Raw genomic sequence first — 17,713 nt, 5'->3', positions numbered from 1 at the left:
AACAAGAAAATGGACGTGGCAGAAGTTCAATCATGCATTACCATGCACAACATATCAGAAAAATTGAACACCAGACTATAAGCATGCACGATAATGTAGATGTAATGCTATCTGGTAAATTTTGTAAGCTACCTTTGCATTTTGGACTACATATATACACCATTAGCTAAATGATGTATAATGTAGAAAAATTGAACACCAGACTTCTATTTTTTAAGTGCAAAGGTGTAAACAAATGTACTGATGCTCTCGTTAGGGAGTTCTCCTGCATATTTAGAAGTGGAATTTAGAAGTAGAATTAGGAAGTTCTCCTGCATATTCATACAATGTACTGATGCTCTTGTTAGTCACTACAACAGTCTAGCCACACATTACTGAGTTTAGATTGACGGAGCTCATTTTATTGTTCTATGTTTTTGCCCGTCATAGTATCGAACAATCAATACATTTCCCAGCATGCATGAATTATCATCTATAATCCATGAAGTGGAAGTACGAATGACAACATTCCTAATTTATCAAAACTATCAATGTTTTTCACATAAACTTGCGATTATTTTCAATTATTTTCTTAAATTTCCTAGGCATTGCTTTTTTACTAAACTTTATTCTAATTTCCCCCTCTTTTCTTTCTTCTTTCTTTTTTTCTCCTCCAAGGTATTTAGGGTCTTCCTATCTCTTACTATACCATTTTCACTCCCAAAATATCCAAAATAATAACTAATCATATAAAACATATCGCCATGATGATTATGCATACTTAATCCTGTAATTAGCGTTTTGGGATATGACATTAGGTCCTCAACTTAGTGGGTATTAAGGCCACCTTTTTTTCCCAACAAGTACATAGACGGATTGGAATTTAGAAATAGTATTAAGAACTTATCCTACACGCTCATACAAGACTGAAGTTCTCATTAACAAAGTCAAGCAACAGAATCACACTCTCACGTCACTAAATTTGTGCGGGTGCAGCTCACATTAAAGTTCTATTCTTGTCTGTCATTCATTTTCAAAATACCAATACATTTCCTGCACTCATGAATAATGAATTTTGAAGAGTAAGTGTGAGTATCCACAGTCTTTATGTATCAAACTGTCGTATTTTTTATATGATCTGTGCAGTACTAATCTCAAGTCAGGTTAGTAAAAAGTGTGCCTCTTTAATTTTGATTGCTTGCTTCTTTAGTTGTTTTAGGACATCTTGTATGCTTTTTTGGCTTCCTATCTAGCTAGCATGGATTATTATTGCATCATTGCATGTATATGCTTACAATTAGAGTCCCCTGCTTTTGATTACCTGTAGCTAGCAATGCATGAATGCAAAACGTTTCTCTTTCCCCTAATGGGAGCTCCCATATCACCACTTCTCCCATCACCACATCACTACATACAGTGCACTAATCTCCATGTACATCGGATGGTAGTGAAGTGATGTGGTGACGGGAGAAGTGGTGTTATAGGAGTTCCCACTAAGTAGAAAAATGTCCGCTTTACGAAACAGTATGAATGCAAGATCTCGTAATGCTCGTTCCAGGACAAAATATAGTGACGTCGAGTCATGTGAATCCATGACAAAATTTAGAAAAGCAAACACTAGATTGTTACAGATACTAAGTTTACCAGCTGTGCGTTGTTGCGGGGCTGCTTTGGACTAGACTAATTACTTGATGATGCAATATTTGTAAATGTGAAATGTTTATGTGGTGCATTCACATTTTTGTGTTACCGTTTCTTTTGGCTCGATCCCACAGAATATGGAATTAGAATATTCTAAACTACTATACTACTCTGAAAAAAAAACTACCGGATACAAGTTATATATTTGATTATTACATTGCTCAGATGAAGAAGACAAAAGAAAAAACTTATAACATTTTTTTCTGAAAAAGATTTTATATATATGTTAAAACTTCTTGATGATATAACAATATCGCATACATATTTATATAAAAAGGGCTCACAACATGGCCATCTTATGTGCATTAATATGTAGCTAATTAGTAGTTGACACATTAAACATTCTATAAATTGTATTTATAAAACATAAGAATATTTAATTATTTTGGCTATGCATTCCGCATATTGTGTTTGCACTATTAAGTTTTGTTCTGAAACGTGACATTACATTTGGCAAACATGATCACTAAGAACCATATATATATCCCATCCTCCAACCTTAAACACTCTTTGATTAGTAATCACTAATAAACACCTAGCTGAGATTCAATTATTATTTTTTGTACATGATCCAGTAGCGGAGGCATGTATAGTGTTAATAAATACTACACAGGTGGTACGTGGTAATGTACTAGTATTGCTCGTCTGCTTAATTTCTAAAATTCGAAAAACTCCTGCATATGCCAATTTGGTGCTGATCAATTTTTGTGGACTTCTTCTATTTCGCACTGATCATTGACAAATACGTCAAGATAGCTCTAAAACAAAATCTGGAGTAAGTAGCAGTGTTCGAAGTATTATTATAAGGATTCCTGCATCGTTGTACGGGACTGATATTCTAATTATCACAGTCTAACCGCATTTGCATTACTTAATTCAGAGTTTTGCTGCTGATGTTAAAGTTCAATTTTTTCCTCGCCCATACAACATGAATTTATGATGAACCAAAATCCATGAAGTGGAGGTGTGGATCACTAAGCGTGCCGACGTTAATTCTTAATTTGTCAGCCAGGCACTTGCATTCAGAACATGGATTATTTTCGGCACTTGTTTGACTGCCAGCATTGGATCAGAAGTTGACAAGTTGTGATGCGATATGATCGAGTAGAATGTGCGCATGCACATCTTGTTGTACCCAAACATTGAACCATCGTTTCCCCTATGGGAACTATAAAATAAATTTCATCCCTGCTTGCTTTTTTCCGAGGAGAGTTCGTGACAGATGCGTTGAATTCTTTTCCTTTTTTCCTCTTTTTTTGGCGCCAAGGTACACTCCTAAAAGTCGGGAGAACTTTTTCCACGGTTCAGCTGGGAGCCCATGCCGTTGTAGCCACGATGGGCCTAAAGAGATGTGCACTGACCATTGAGACCGTAGTTCGGCCGAGCCCCGGCCTAGTGTCTGCCTGAAATACGAGAAATTACAACTTGGGCAGCCCAAAATCAACGATATTTTACTTTCATATTTTTAAATAAAAATTGTAAATGTATGTCCGTTTTAAACAGGCGACAAGTAGCCATACATATCTACGCTAACATACCACGTCTACCATTCATCCGTTGAACGAGCGATAGACCCTGTCACCATTCCAACACCCTTCCAACATGCCACGAAGTCTAGATTTGCAAAATTTTCAAAATACACATATATTTATAACTTTTTATTTAAAAAGTAAAAAATTGCAAAAACAGCTGCCTGTTGCAGCGTGGCCTCGCCGCCGATGACGTAGTTGTGGACGTGCAGTGCCGAGACGCTGGACACCTACAGGGCGCGAACGTGACGGTGTGCACATACCTGTTGCCCAATCCTAGCCTCTCCATGTTCCACCCGAGCCCATTGCATCGTAGTACACGAGCTTGCCCTGGTTGACTTTCCCCCAACGGGCTGCACACGGTGTACACGGCGGCGGCAACCGGCGCGACTACGCCGAGCACGAAGAACCCATCCTCCGCGAGCCCGGGGAAGGTGCTCTTGGTGTATCCCCAGTACAGGCCGCAGAGCATGTACCGGCAAGCGACGGTGAGGTGGAGCAGCACCACCACGAAGGCCATTTGTGCGCGCTCCCCAGGGTGCGGCGCCGTCCGTTCAGTAGGTGGGCGCGGAGCTCGGCGGTGTCGTGGGGGCGCCAACGGCAGAGGAGGGAGAGATGGTGGCAGAGCGCGGGGTGCTGGTAGATGCTCATGAGCGTGAAGAGCGCGTTGAGCAGCTGGTTGCTGATCTCAATCCAGCGGTTCCTGGAAGCCTGCGTCGGAAAGGCCCCATCGAGCAGGCAGAGGAGGTGGTCCGCGAGCGACGGCGTGGAGCCTTGGTAGCTGAGGAGCATCAGGGAGTGCACACCGTCGTCATGTTCTCGGCCGGCGTGCTCCTCATAGTCGGCTGCGTCGATCTCGTCGGCGCTCTCATGGCCATGGCAAAGAAGAGTTCAGAGGAAGAAGGAAGGCAGGGGCAAAATAGTCCGCAACAATGCATAGTGGCATGAAACGAAGAAATCCACAGCCCGGGTGACAAATTTTGAAAGGTTGCGAATTGGGTAGCTGCGGTCTTCTTTTGTAGTTTTTATTTTTTTATATAGATAAATAGATATATATTTGAAAAGCGTGTTGATTAAGAATCCGAATATGGCACGTAATCGAGTCTGATCGTGGTACATTTTAACTGTACAATTCTCTCTATATATCTGCTAGCCACCACCACAAAGTATATATGTAATTAGGGTTTTACCTCTTTCTCTGCTGCGTCGTCATATGTAGTCTGCTCCGTCCCGCTGCGCTGGTGTGTACCGACGAACAGGAAAACAGGTCTCTGGAACTCGTCGCTCTTGTGATTCTGCACCGGGAGAGAACAAATAATTTTTTTGTAAGCGCTCGACGTGGCTGCTCATGATCTGCTTCATCGTCGCCATTAACTGTTCACGCGATATGCTTTCTGATCATCATTAAGTCACCTTTTGCATCATCACGGTATGCTTCCTCTACGTTTTCTTTGCTGTCGTCTGCTACATCGTCATCACAGAGCATTTGCATCTCACACTGTCGACGGATACGTTCACTATGATCCGTCATGTTTAACATGTATATTTTCTTGCTTCTTTGATCTTGAAATATATTAGACAATTATACGTATAAGATAGACTCTTGTAGTATGATAAGGACAATTGACCTGTTTATGTTTATGTTATATTTAAAAATTAAATTAAATGTAAATGTGTCTATATTTTCAACACTTACATCCATTTATACAACCTTAGATTCAATTAACTAAATAAAAACTCAACCTAACCAAACAAATACAATCAATTAAATTATTTTTTAAATAAATATAATTCCATTCAACCTGCTTTCTCAATATATACGATCCATTCACATAACTAATCTTAACCTATTGCAGCCTCGTGGATCACGCTCTACTGCTTGTCTCCTATTGGCGGCGACACAACCACGTCAACACACAACTAGCTCATTGATTAGTACGTAGAGCTACACACCACACACCAGCCATTGGAGACTTGTCAGCCTCTTCTACCTCTTGGACAGGTCAACCACCGTCGAGTACCGTAGCGGGACATAAACAACTAAGTAGGAAGATTATAGGTACATAGAGTTACATATCAAATGCTATAATTATTGTTTACGTTTGCTGAATAGATTCTTCAGCCTAAATTTTATATTATCATATCTTCTTCAAAGAGTTTTTTTTTATTTTCTATCAATATTTCTCCACTACATATAATAATGAAATATCTCAGCATTTCATCTTCCTTCCACTATTCGGTATACCATCACATCAATTCAGCATATTTTTATTTACGAATAAATGCTTTGAATAGAAGACTATATAAAAATATTACACCACCTCAACATAAAAACTTCTCTTCTTTCCTTCACCATAAATATTATCACCGTCGCACTTGTACACACCACACACCAGCCATTGGAGACTTGTCTGCTGAATTATAGCCTCTTCTACCTCTTGGACAGGTCAACCACCGTCGAGTACCGGTGTCCGATATATCCCGTGAAGGATCGGCCTGCCGGCACCGGCCTGCCGGCACCGGCCTGCCGCCACCGCCTCCGCTTGGTGCACTGCTCGCGTCTGATGAGCATCTCGTGGGCTGTGGAAGCTTGCTGCCTGCCGCCGGTGAGTCTAAGGCCGGGTACATGTTGCAGCTCTCTCGTTCTCTTCTCTGTTCGAGGTAACCATGATTGGTGTGCTTGAGTCGTCCTTCTTTGATTCTGTTTTGGTTATAGTAGCAACCCTCATGGGGATCGAAGAGGCAGTATATCCTCAGTGCCCTGAATCGTTCTTGACTTCTTGCTTTGTGAGATCTGGCTCACGTTCGTTTCTGGACTTAAGGCGTGAGTTTTTGGTGTGTATTTTTTTTGGAAATTAGTTTTCGGTTTGTATTTACTTGCTATGAGTTCATAACCTACCTTGTCTTACAGTTTTCATAATGTTTTGTTCACTTTTTATAGCGGGAAACAAGGCCGCGGGACGTTCTTGGCCTGTTTGAAACAGGGAAATGCTCGAGGAATTTTAGAATTTTGTTTAAATTTGAACTAAATTCTAATGATTTTTATCTATCCTTTTTTCGAAACACTTGCAGCGCAGGGCCCAATCTTTTAAGTGTGTTTGGTTTTTGGATGGGAATATGTAGAGTTGTATCGTATAGTCTGGCTAAATAGAATCATATTTGTTAAAAATAAAAGTGTTTGGTTGGTTGTATCTATCTGAATAGGTTAATTGAGTTTCTGTTTAGTTGATCGAATCTAAAGCCGTATGAGTAGATGTAATAGTTAAAATTATGATTGGTGCTCGTATAAAGATGATTTTATGATAATAGAAAATAACTCCTCTTATATAAGCGGAAGCAGCAGCTTGCATCCATCAAGCTAGGGTGTAAACTTTAAGCTTACAGACTAAACTGAAGGGATATATTTGTATCCGTTGAGTCATATTAAAATAGTGGATATAAGCAACTAAATACGTTTCTTTACAAGTTTATACGTATATATTAGACTAGGCTAGAACAGATTCGGACACCAAACACACCATTAGCGGGAGAAAGAAGCCTATTTGACCAGCACAGTAGAGGCAACTTAAAAGGCTCATTTTTTAGAAGTTTTAGGCCACCCATGAGCCCATTATTTGCGATGATTTAAAGCTCACTCTGAAGCCCACAAAAATACATGTCGTAACAATTGGGCCCTAACATTTGCCTCCTTGGATTTCTATTTCTTTTTCAAGCTCGTGGCCTCTCCTAGTCTCCTCACTCCTGCTATAACTTTCGACCATCTCCCGATTTGCTTCCTCCGATCCCCGGGCAACCACGCCGTACGTAGCCATGGAGAACGCCGCCGCCATCGCCGCGTACGAGCCCGCCGTCCTCGTCGGGGAGCCCGCCGTCCTCGTCGGCGAGCCGCCGCTGCGCCAGCCAGGCTTCCCTCGGCTCCGCGGGCGCCGGCTCAACGCCGCCGTCTACGTCGCGGTCTGGGGCGTCACCGGGATCCTCTCCACAACCATCCCAGGCCTCAACGCTAACCGCGACCGCGTCCTGCTCCACTTCCTCGCCCTCATGGCCGGCCTCCTGCTCATGGTCCTCAGCGTCGCCGCCCCGGATCTGCCAGTGGTGGAGAGGGCGGCGGCACATCTTGAGGGTTTGGTCGGGGCCATGTTCTAGAGCGCGATCGATCGCATCGGTCTGTCTACCGATGCTCAATTTGTCCCGATCTGATAAATTTTATTCGTCGTCGGCCGAATCCTTCTTTAGTTACTCGCGCGTGCTTTGCCGGTGTGTATGTGAACCTTCTTTAGTTGCTATATTTCTATGCTTCGAACTTACATAATAATCACCTTAATTTGCTGTGGATTTTGGATAAGCTAGCTTGCCTGTTGTTTGATCAGCTCAGTCTGTATTACTATTTACCACTGCTGTTTATTTTAAGCCTCGTTGTTATTGCTTAATCTGCTTTCGATGCCCGTCGTTCCTGTTATTCTTAGTTGGTGTTGCTTCATAGCAATATAACATTGATCCAAACAGTGGCGGATGCAGAGGAATCAAGCGGGCTCATCCACCTCTTCCTCTTCTTCTCCCTTGCTTTTTTCTTATTTGTATCCGCTCCTATCATCTTCTTCCTCTTAAATAACAAAAAAATTATGGGGAGAGAGCTTAGGGGGGCTTCCATGGCTGCGAAGCAGTAGGGGCGGGGGCTGGAGCCCCCCTACCCTAGATCCAAACGTCGGTTATACTTTGCGACATGCATGGGTGAAGAAAATGTGAAATAGATCACACTTGATGATCCAAGACTACCATCTATCAGAGAATTAATGCACGTACCACAGCTCATATGCATGGGTCGATCGGTGGTACAGCAAAGGACCTATCTGTGCATGCAGCACCAGCATGATGATATGGCTAATTGTTTGGTCGATCGATCTCAAGGCAGGTTAGTGAAAAGTGAAAAGGTTTTGATTAAGTAGTTGCTCGTTGATGAGTTGTTTTAAGTAGCACCCGCATTTTGCATGCTTTCGCTTCCTAGGTAACTTGGATTATTGCATGTGTGCTTACAATCAAAGTCCTAAGGTTTTCGTATGTGGTTAGGTACTAGCACGGATTAAAATTTCAGCTAAATTTCGGAGGGGAACTAAATATCTAATTTTAAAATTTTCTTTCACTGACAAGTAGTTCCCAGAGAGTAGAGGACGAAAAATTTCTGATTTTTTTTCACCAATGAACGAAAAAATGTAAAACGAAATTGAAATCCCTTGATGGTAGCTAGCTCTGCATGAATGCAGACCCTTTTCTAAAAAAACAAAATGAAAGCAATATTTTAAAATTTTAATGCTGGAAACATGCTTTGCCATGTAGTAGAGAAGTCTTATTCAATCATGCATTGCTATGCACTAGTAGAAGAGTTCAGTCATGCATCGCCGTGCTTTAGCTTCAAGCATTCACGATGGTGTGCATGTCGTGCTATGCTCATTTGGTGCTGATCAAATTTTGTAAATTACTTTTCTTTTTTGCATTACATACATCACCGAGTTAGCTCTGAAATAAAATGTGGAGTAGGTTGCGGTACATAAATTTAGAAGAGTTGCATCAGGAAGTTGTCTCCTGCATGCATGACCATACGAGAATGATGCTCGATCTCATTCCGACAGTCTCGCCATACTTAGATTACTGAATTTTAAATGGTGCATCTTATGTTAAAGTTCTCTTTCTGCCTGTCATTGATCGGTATATCAAACCACTACTATAAAAAACTTCTTCATTGTCGGCTTTAAAACCCCCTTCACTGCTGGTTTTAAAGCCGGTAGTGGGCAACGAGCAGTGATAGTCGAGGACTATCACTGCCGGTTCAGTGGACCAGCAGTGAAGGGGGTTATCACCGCCGGCTGAATCCTTCGGCCTGCAGTGATTCACTGGCATTACTATCGGCCGAATGTTTGAGCCGGCAATGTTTTCCCTCTCCCCCCTCCGCAGTCCTCCTCTCTGTAGTCCCTCTCTCTTCATTAATACATAGTAATGAACACATATTACAAGTCAGACATCAACAAACAAACAAATATTACAAGTCACCCCCTAAAAAATCGGTTGAGTTGAGCCAGTCCAGTATCCCTCTACCTCTACCGCGATGAAGACCGCGTCCCCTCACTAACGATTGATGGCATGAGTACGTTCGGGGATGTTGGGGGGGGGGGGCGATGGTGGTGGAGCAGAGGACCCGGCAATGCCTGATCGATCGCAGCGTCGCCTGTGCTCCAGGCTCGCCCGCGTCTCAAAGACATCAAAGTTTGACGCTTGAACGTCTCTAGGTTTTGAGCCTTCAGCCTCCTCCGCAGCACACTAATGGGCCACCCTCTCGTCCTCCTCCTCTTGGGCACGTTTACGAGATGCTGCTTCTTGCTCCTTCTTCGCATCATCGTTAGAAGGCCATTGTGTCCAAGAGTCGTCCGACGATACCAATTTTGCATCATACATAGTAATTCATATCATTCGTTAATAAATGGAAAAATCTACGATTTACAACTGAATAAGTGATGGTTCTACGATATGACATCCATTGCGAGGATGACAAGTAGGACCTGGTCCCACATGTCATTGACACACCGATGGTATATCGTAGAACAGGTAATATCATTCATTAATATTGTGTCATCTGCGGAAATAGAATACGTTATCAAGCCCCTTGGTAGCCTTCCTCCTTGTAGCATACTCTCTGTTAGAAGGTAAGGTGTCATCTGAAGGTCTCGCACGCGTGGACGGCACGATCGGTTCATGAAACTCACCGTTTGGGTTGATAACATGTTGCAATAAGAACCCTGCCATCTGTTCTTGAAGGGCATGTATTTTAGCAGGTTGTAATACACTTGTGCATAATTTGGAACGCTGCGTTTGAAGAATCAAAAGAATTAGTCCTTAAACACGTGTAGAAATTAAAAAGAAGGCATCGATATGTTATTTCATACCTCAAGGTCATTGAACCTAACAGCGTCTCCGTCCGTTGACTTGTGCGTCGCGGCTTGTATTAGGAAACAATCCACACCGTTCTTGTACTATGCGCTCACACGACTCACATCGTACATCCATTTTCTATCCATCTACAATTATATCATTATTGTAAATCCAAATCTATAACAACTATAATATTTTGCGATCACCAACAAATAAATTACCTCGTCATCTCCTACCGGCAATTGGCCAGGGTTGGAGGAGCCGTCTTTTGCATGCTTTCACGTCCGCTTCCAATGAGTATTTGCTGGTGTCATCCCTAAAAATTTTCTTTATTATTCAACATCTTATATATGACTCATTAAGGAAACATGAAAATAAATACGCTCATGCATAAATATAATTGTATTTTGGTACATACCTAAATATCATGGCAAAATTTTCTAATTCATTAAAAATCAAAATAAATACGCTCTTACCTAAAGTTTCCATATTGGAAACATGCTAATTAATTAAAATAGAAAAAATATAATTGGAGCTCTCTACGTACCTAAATATCATGGCTAATTTTTTTAATTCACTAAAAATCAATCATAAATATGCTCATACCTAAAGTTTCTATATTGGGGATTGCTAATTAATTAAAATATAAAAATTATAATTGGATTTTGCTATATACCTTAATATCATGGCTAAATTTTCTAATTCATTAAAACCAATAATAAATATGCTTGCTATATACCTTAATATCATGGCTAAATTTTCTAATTCATTAAAACCAATAATAAATATGCTCATACATGTAGCTAATGTAAATCAATAATAAAGACACTTTCCACCACAATTGAAGCTTCCATATTATAAATGAGGTATAATTGCATCTACATTGTCTCAAAACATTATGGTTATAGGTTCATCTCCATCATTTCAAAATCTAGAGCAATTTAGCAAATAAAATTCAAATAGAAATAGATTGAAGAGGAAGTTACCTACCTTAGAACACCCAGGGCATGAGGATTTCTCAAAATTTTGAAGTCACCAAGATCCTGGTGAGCAAAAATGACCACCACCAAGCAAGAACAGAGCTCCTCTCTGTTGTGCTCGTGCTTGCGGAAGGAGATGACGACTTTTATATAGTTAAGACATCACTGCCGACTCATTTAACCAGCCGATAGTGATGTTATGCTATCACTGCCGGTCGGTGGATTAAGCCGACAGTGATGAGGGAGCAGGGCATCATTACCGGCTCAATCTATCGACCGGCAGTGATGACCCTTATCACTGCTAGTTCATAAGTCAGGATGGATGATTCTTGCCACGCGGCTTATGAATCGGCAGTGATACCCTATCACTACCAGCCCATTAGAAACCGGTTGTGATGGGCCAGCATATAAGGATAGTTCTGTATTAGTGAACTATCAATGTATTTCCTGCATGCATATGAATGTCGACAAACCCTAATCCAAGAAGTTGAAGTGTGAATATCAACATTCTTAATTTCTCAAATTAATTGTCAATACTTTTCACATCATTTTGTGCAACTTTTCCAGAGTTAAATTAGTATATATATATATATATATATATATATATATATATATATATATATATATATATATATATATATATATATATATATATATATATATATATATATAGGACACCTATTCTATACTCCTAGGAGTATGTACTCCCACATGCAATATACCACCTAAACAAACACTTTATACTCTTTTATCATTTTTAGTATACTCTAATACTAATTCTAAGATACTCCAATATGAGTTGTATGAAAAAAAATTCAATGTTAGCCTTTCATTTTTGCTATATACTCTTTTTTATACATAAAAGAAGTATATACGCAAATTAAGATAAAAATCATGAAATTTCATAAATTTTTTTGTGGGATTTGTATTGTAGTATCTTATAATTACTAATGAAGTATATTTAAAGTGATAAAGAAGTATAACTCATGTGTAAAAGTGGTATATGAGAGGTGGGAGTACATACACCCAGGAGTACATACTAGTTTTCCTATATATATATATATATATATATATATATGTATGTATGTATGTATGTATGTATGTTACTAGAAAGAGGGAGTGGCGTTGCCGCGCCTTGTGGCCCACTAGCCTGTGTCGATGTTGATGGGTGTAAGCCTTAACTCGACACTTAATTTAGATATATGAACTGAAAGAGCAATACTTTTGCTTTATTATTTATCTGAAATATATACATACATATATATATGAAAATGCAACAATGATAAACTTTTTTTGGTCAGAGTAAGTATAGGTAATCGGATAAATTATAAATAGAGAATGAATCCATCCAGTTGGAGGTAGAATGCAAAGATTGGCAAAAGATACAAATTCGAATTAATTATGAACCAGGATGTAGAATTCTTTTATCGAGGAGCCAATATTTTGCTGTGGATGCATTATATCACACTTCTTTTCAGATTTTACATCAGATAGGTCCCCATGTATCCTAAATTACAATATGCAGATCATACATGGATGGTTCTCTCCAATGATTGATAGAATATGGTGCGTAAATGACTTGCGCAGGGTAACAAAATCAAATTATACATGCTTTTGCCACCTTGCAACACAAATGAATTGTGCATACGATATTCTTAAACACTGATATCACAGAGTTATGTTTTCTCTTTTGTTTGACATGTGAAGGCTAATTAATCAATAATATATCAATTTATCAAGGTCTTTTCTTTATTAAACTGGTAAGTTAGGTAACTGTAAGAACTGGCTCCTAAATATTGTACATCATGTAACTCGAAAAAAAACTCCTAATAAATATCATGTAACTCGGAAAAAAAGTTTGTATGTGTAACATCAGAGAATTTAGATATATTAGGTGCCTGCAAAAATATATATATTATGAAAGCTCAATGTGCTCTGATAAAAGCAGGATATGTAATTTGGAAAATGGAAAGAGAGAGAATAAGTGGAATAACATATAAAATCTGCATTTTGCCACTTCAGATGCCATATTTGTTATAGACAGACTGATTCAAGTACTTTAGCACATATCGATTGCAAACTAAAATGACATGTTGATTGTGGCCAGTGATATTCAGGGCAATCACACATTCCAAGATAAATTAGAAAGTGGAGATTTGTGAAAGATATAAGGCAGGTTATCTCTGAAAATTCAAAGGCCATTCCATCAACTTAAAGGCTAACATGCCATGGTAAATCAATACACAACCTACCCATCGCATTCTCAATGACTTCTCTAGCATATACTAAAACTGAGCTAAGATTGAGTTTAACACTACAAATCCCCTATTTGGTTTGTTACAAGTTTCGACTAAAAGGTAGAAATAAGATAATTTAGAAAACAAAGGAGCAAGAACAACTGTTTCACCGTGGGCTTTGCACACAAACTCATGGGAGCAAGCATCTCATCAAAGGACTGCTATCTTCACTGAATTATATATGATGAGAAAAATATTCTTACCAATTGGACTTGTCACCATCTACATCTGTTATATCTATGCAATTTACAATGATGTGGTGCTATATGATCACTAATATTTATGCATGAATAATTAGTGATATTAATGCATTTATAAGAAACATAGAATCATTTATAGAAATATAAAACAATGGAGTTCACTCAGCACTTGGATAATATTTCAATTTCCATTATTTGGAGTGTGGCCTTATTCTGAACAGCTAAGAAATCTCTCAATGGACTATAAATTTATTTGTCATGTAAAAGGCAGGAATGCCAAATCATCAAGTATCATACTGTTTTGTTTCCCATCATGCTGACAGCTTGGGTTTTAGCACATGGAGGCTCATTCTTGAGGTTTCTTATCTGAAAGTCAAGATCTAGCTATTTCTAAATTTCTTTTAAAATGTTGCCTTAAAAATTTCCTAAGCAGAGCACGATTCCACTCGTTGTATCAGAATCTAGTGACATAGCTATGCATGTGCGCTTAGTCTTGAAATATCGCAGTGCAGATATTAATCCAGACATGCTACTTACTTGGAATTGTCCTATAATATACTTATCATACACTGATGTTTTGCAACTTCTCATATAACTGAAAAGCTTATGATCTGTTGGGAAATAGACATCAGTTTTAAACAGTAAACATGAACTTGTGTTTCTATACTTGGGCACTCAAGGAAATTGTAAATTAAATGCATTCACATCTTTCAGTACAATTTCAGAAATTAGTATCCCCCATTGGCCAAAAAAAAGGAAAACTATTTTTGCATATAAAACCTAACCATTTGGCTATAACACCAAAAGGTCTTCAACTCAATGTCGTAATGGAACTTGACATAATATGTTCTAAATAAATAGAGTAAATTTCACAAATCTACAACTATTTGTACATTTGTAACGTAAAACTATAACTTATGAGACTTATTTCATAAAACTACAACTACTTGTACCTTTACTAACGTAAAACTATAATTTTTTTGGCATGTTCCCACCGGTTAGCCACATATTACTTGTTTTTCCCTATTGTGCTGAAAATGTATGACTGACTGGTGAGATTAGAACAAAAAGTTATAATTTTGCATATTCGTGGGTTCACTTTTTTTTTCAGAGAGAGAGAATTTGCCTGGATTCACTTGGGAGCCCATACCGGTCGAGCCAAGATGGGCTTGACAAGACGCGCATCGAAATTGTAGTTGGGCCGGCCACTGTCAAGTGGGATTCAACAAAGTTTGATCACCTCACAAATCTTCCGGCTGGACTACCATCAAACAAGCCAATGTTTGCCGAAGATATGAAACAAGAATTTCTACGGGCCCCGGAGTCCATTTCAAGACTCTCTGGGTTGTCTTGATCAGTTGCGTGCCCCGCTCGTCTGAAAATCTTTCTTTTTCCTTATGCTCGACCTTCAGCGTGACCTTCGACAGTGTTCTAGAAATCACATTACTATATCCTATATGAGATGGTCCTAGGATAGTACACTATGGGATCATCTCATGAATTTAGATACGATGATATCATTTCTCATGTTAATACTGATAATGAAGGAACCGTGAGAGATGCGTCAGTGATAGATCAATCCGTCTTATTTCTCAGAATAGACAAGTGGGTTAAGGTTCAGAGTTAGGATATCACCGTCCCATTCCTAAAACCAAACACATGAGAGAGTAAGAAAAACATCTGCAGATCGATTCCTGTCCACCACCACGTCTTGATTAATTCTTCCTTTTTTAGTCGCAAGCATCAAGCAGATCAACCGGGCGGCCGTGCCGTGTGTCCATGGCAGATCGACGACGCACGACAGACACGGCATGGCGCCATGATGTCGGGTAGCGTGGACCTCGGCCCTGGGTTCCTCCGACGTGGCCCCATCGGTGCCGTACGTCCGTTTGATTCACTGATCTCAAGAACCGCATGATAGCTATGTAATGTTCATCTTCAACAACCCGATGACCGCACTACCGAGAGTAGAAGGAAGAGAGGGGGGAGATGGATGGGTTCATACCTGAGACTCCAGTGGTTGGAGTAGGGTTGCTAGAACCCGCCATCTCTGCTTCGTCGGTGGAGCTCTGCGCTAGGGCAGCGACAGTCGGGGCAGAAGGGCTCGCCGGCGTGCGACGATGGTGACGTAGGCGCACGTAGTCCAGGGCGTGATGTAGAGGGCCAGGTGGAGCTTCCCGTCGGCACAGCGCCCTCTCCTCTAGATCGGTTAGGGTTTAGGTGTCGGTGGGGTGACTAGCGGCGCGGTGAACCTCGTGCCGAGCGCCCCGGCCCCCACCTCTTTTTATAGCGCTGGCGACGGGGGCCCACCAGCCAAATTGGGCTGGACGCCCCCGATCAGGGCGCGGGTCAAGGTTCTAATTAAGCCGTTGGGCTTAATTAGTGAGAGATCAGTCTAACATTCTCCCCCTTGATCTCACTCTACACTTTTACTTTTAAACTTTTACTTTTATCCCATTCCATCACAGATAGTTGCATAGAGCATACTTCATCGTCACGGTCAATCGCCGATAGATTTGGTAGCTACAAGCACGTCTCTGTTTTGAAACAGATTCTTTGACTTTTGGGCCCTAGTAGTCCAGGAATCACAGGCTATCCCTTAACCCCATGCCGGCTACATGTTCCTTGAACACGTTGGGTGGTAAGCCTTTCGTTAGCGGATCCGCGAGCATCCTTGCTGTACTTATATGCTCGAGACTTATGATTTGATCCCGGACTTTATCCTTCACAACGTAATACTTTATGTCAATGTGTTTGGCAGCACCACTTGACTTATTGTTGTGAGCGTACTGTACTGCCGGATAATTATCGCAGTATAACTTTAGTGGTCTATAGATGTCGTCAACCACCTTTAAACCGGGTACGAACTTCTTTAGCCAGTTCACCTGCCCCGTTGCCTCGTAACATGCTACAAACTCGGCATACATTGTGGACGATGTAGTGACGGTTTGTTTGGAGCTTTTCCATGATATTGCTCCTCCTGCGAGAGTAAACACGTACCCTGACGTGGACTTTCTATCATCTCCCGCATAATCAGAATCCGAGTACCCTACTATGTGCAAGGAATCTGATTTTCTGTACGTTAGCATGAGGCCTTTTGTGCCTTGCAAATAACGCAAGACCTTCTTTACCAATTTCCAGTGTTCTGGTCCTGGATTACTTTGAAATCTGCCAAGTAACCCGGTGACAAAAGCTATGTCAGGGCGTGTACAAACTTGCGCATACTGTAAGCTCCCAACAGCTGAAGCATATGGTACCACTTTCATTTGATCGATCTCGTATTGATTCTTTGGGCATTGAAAATCCCCATATCTATCGCCCTTGACTATGGGTGCAGGTGAGGCACTACACTTATGCATACTGAACTTTTTCAAGACCTTTTCTATGTATGCCTTTTGTGACAGTCCTAATACCTCTTTGCTTCTATCTCGGTGTATCTCAATTCCCAGAACATATGCAGCTTCACCGAGATCTTTCATATCAAAGTTCGAGGACAAGAACTTCTTTGTTTCTTTCATTAGGCCGACATCACTACTCGCAAGCAAGATGTCATCCACATATAAGATCAGAAAGATATACTTTCCACTTTTAAACTTTGAATATACACAATTGTCCTCTACATTTTCTTTGAACCCAAACTGTCTTATTGTCTTATCAAACTTCAAGTACCACTGCCTTGAAGCCTGTTTCAACCCATAAATGGATTTCTTTAAGCGGCATCCCAGACGTTCTTTTTCTTTTACGACAAAGCCTTTCGGTTGTGCCATATAGACACTCTCGTCTAAATCCCCGTTAAGGAATGCTGTCTTTACATCCATTTGATGCAAGTCTAAATCATAGTGGGCTACCAGCGCCATTATGATTCTGAAGGAATCTTTACATGAGACTGGAGAAAAGGTCTCATTGTAATCAATCCCTTCTCTTTGCGTAAAGCCTTTTGCCACAAGTCGCGCTTTATACTTTTCTATATTCCCTTGGGAGTCATATTTTATTTTGTAGACCCATTAGCAGCCCACTGTTTTGGCTCCTTTAGGAATTTCCTCTAAGTCCCAAACCTCGTTGGCACTCATTGATCTTATCTCATCTTCCATGGCCTCAAGCCACTT

The 17,713-nt window shown here is 40.3% G+C and overlaps 1 protein-coding gene and 1 pseudogene across 2 annotated transcripts; one reads left to right on the top strand and one right to left on the bottom strand.

The window, feature by feature from the left end:
* Nucleotides 1-3,230: 3,230 nt before the first annotated feature.
* On the bottom strand, nucleotides 3,231-4,634 carry LOC133923249 (uncharacterized; annotated as a pseudogene).
* A 950-nt stretch (nucleotides 4,635-5,584) lies between these two features.
* On the top strand, nucleotides 5,585-7,578 carry LOC133922623 (uncharacterized). 2 transcript variants are annotated; one of them, XM_062368026.1, is made up of 2 exons: nucleotides 5,585-5,815; nucleotides 6,923-7,578. In XM_062368026.1, the coding sequence occupies exon 2, from the start codon at nucleotides 7,020-7,022 to the stop codon at nucleotides 7,353-7,355; it is 336 nt and encodes a 111-aa protein (XP_062224010.1). In that variant the 5' UTR covers nucleotides 5,585-5,815; nucleotides 6,923-7,019; the 3' UTR covers nucleotides 7,356-7,578. The 2 variants fall into 2 exon arrangements, with proteins under 2 accessions (XP_062224010.1, XP_062224009.1); XM_062368025.1 differs by having other exon boundaries at nucleotides 5,585-5,870.
* The last annotated feature ends 10,135 nt before the right edge of the window (nucleotides 7,579-17,713 follow it).

The sequence above is a fragment of the Phragmites australis genome, chromosome 6 (genome assembly GCF_958298935.1).
Source record: "Phragmites australis chromosome 6, lpPhrAust1.1, whole genome shotgun sequence".
In the NCBI taxonomy this organism is placed as follows: Eukaryota; Viridiplantae; Streptophyta; class Magnoliopsida; order Poales; family Poaceae; genus Phragmites; species Phragmites australis.
This window is presented reverse-complemented; position numbering and strand designations above follow the sequence as displayed.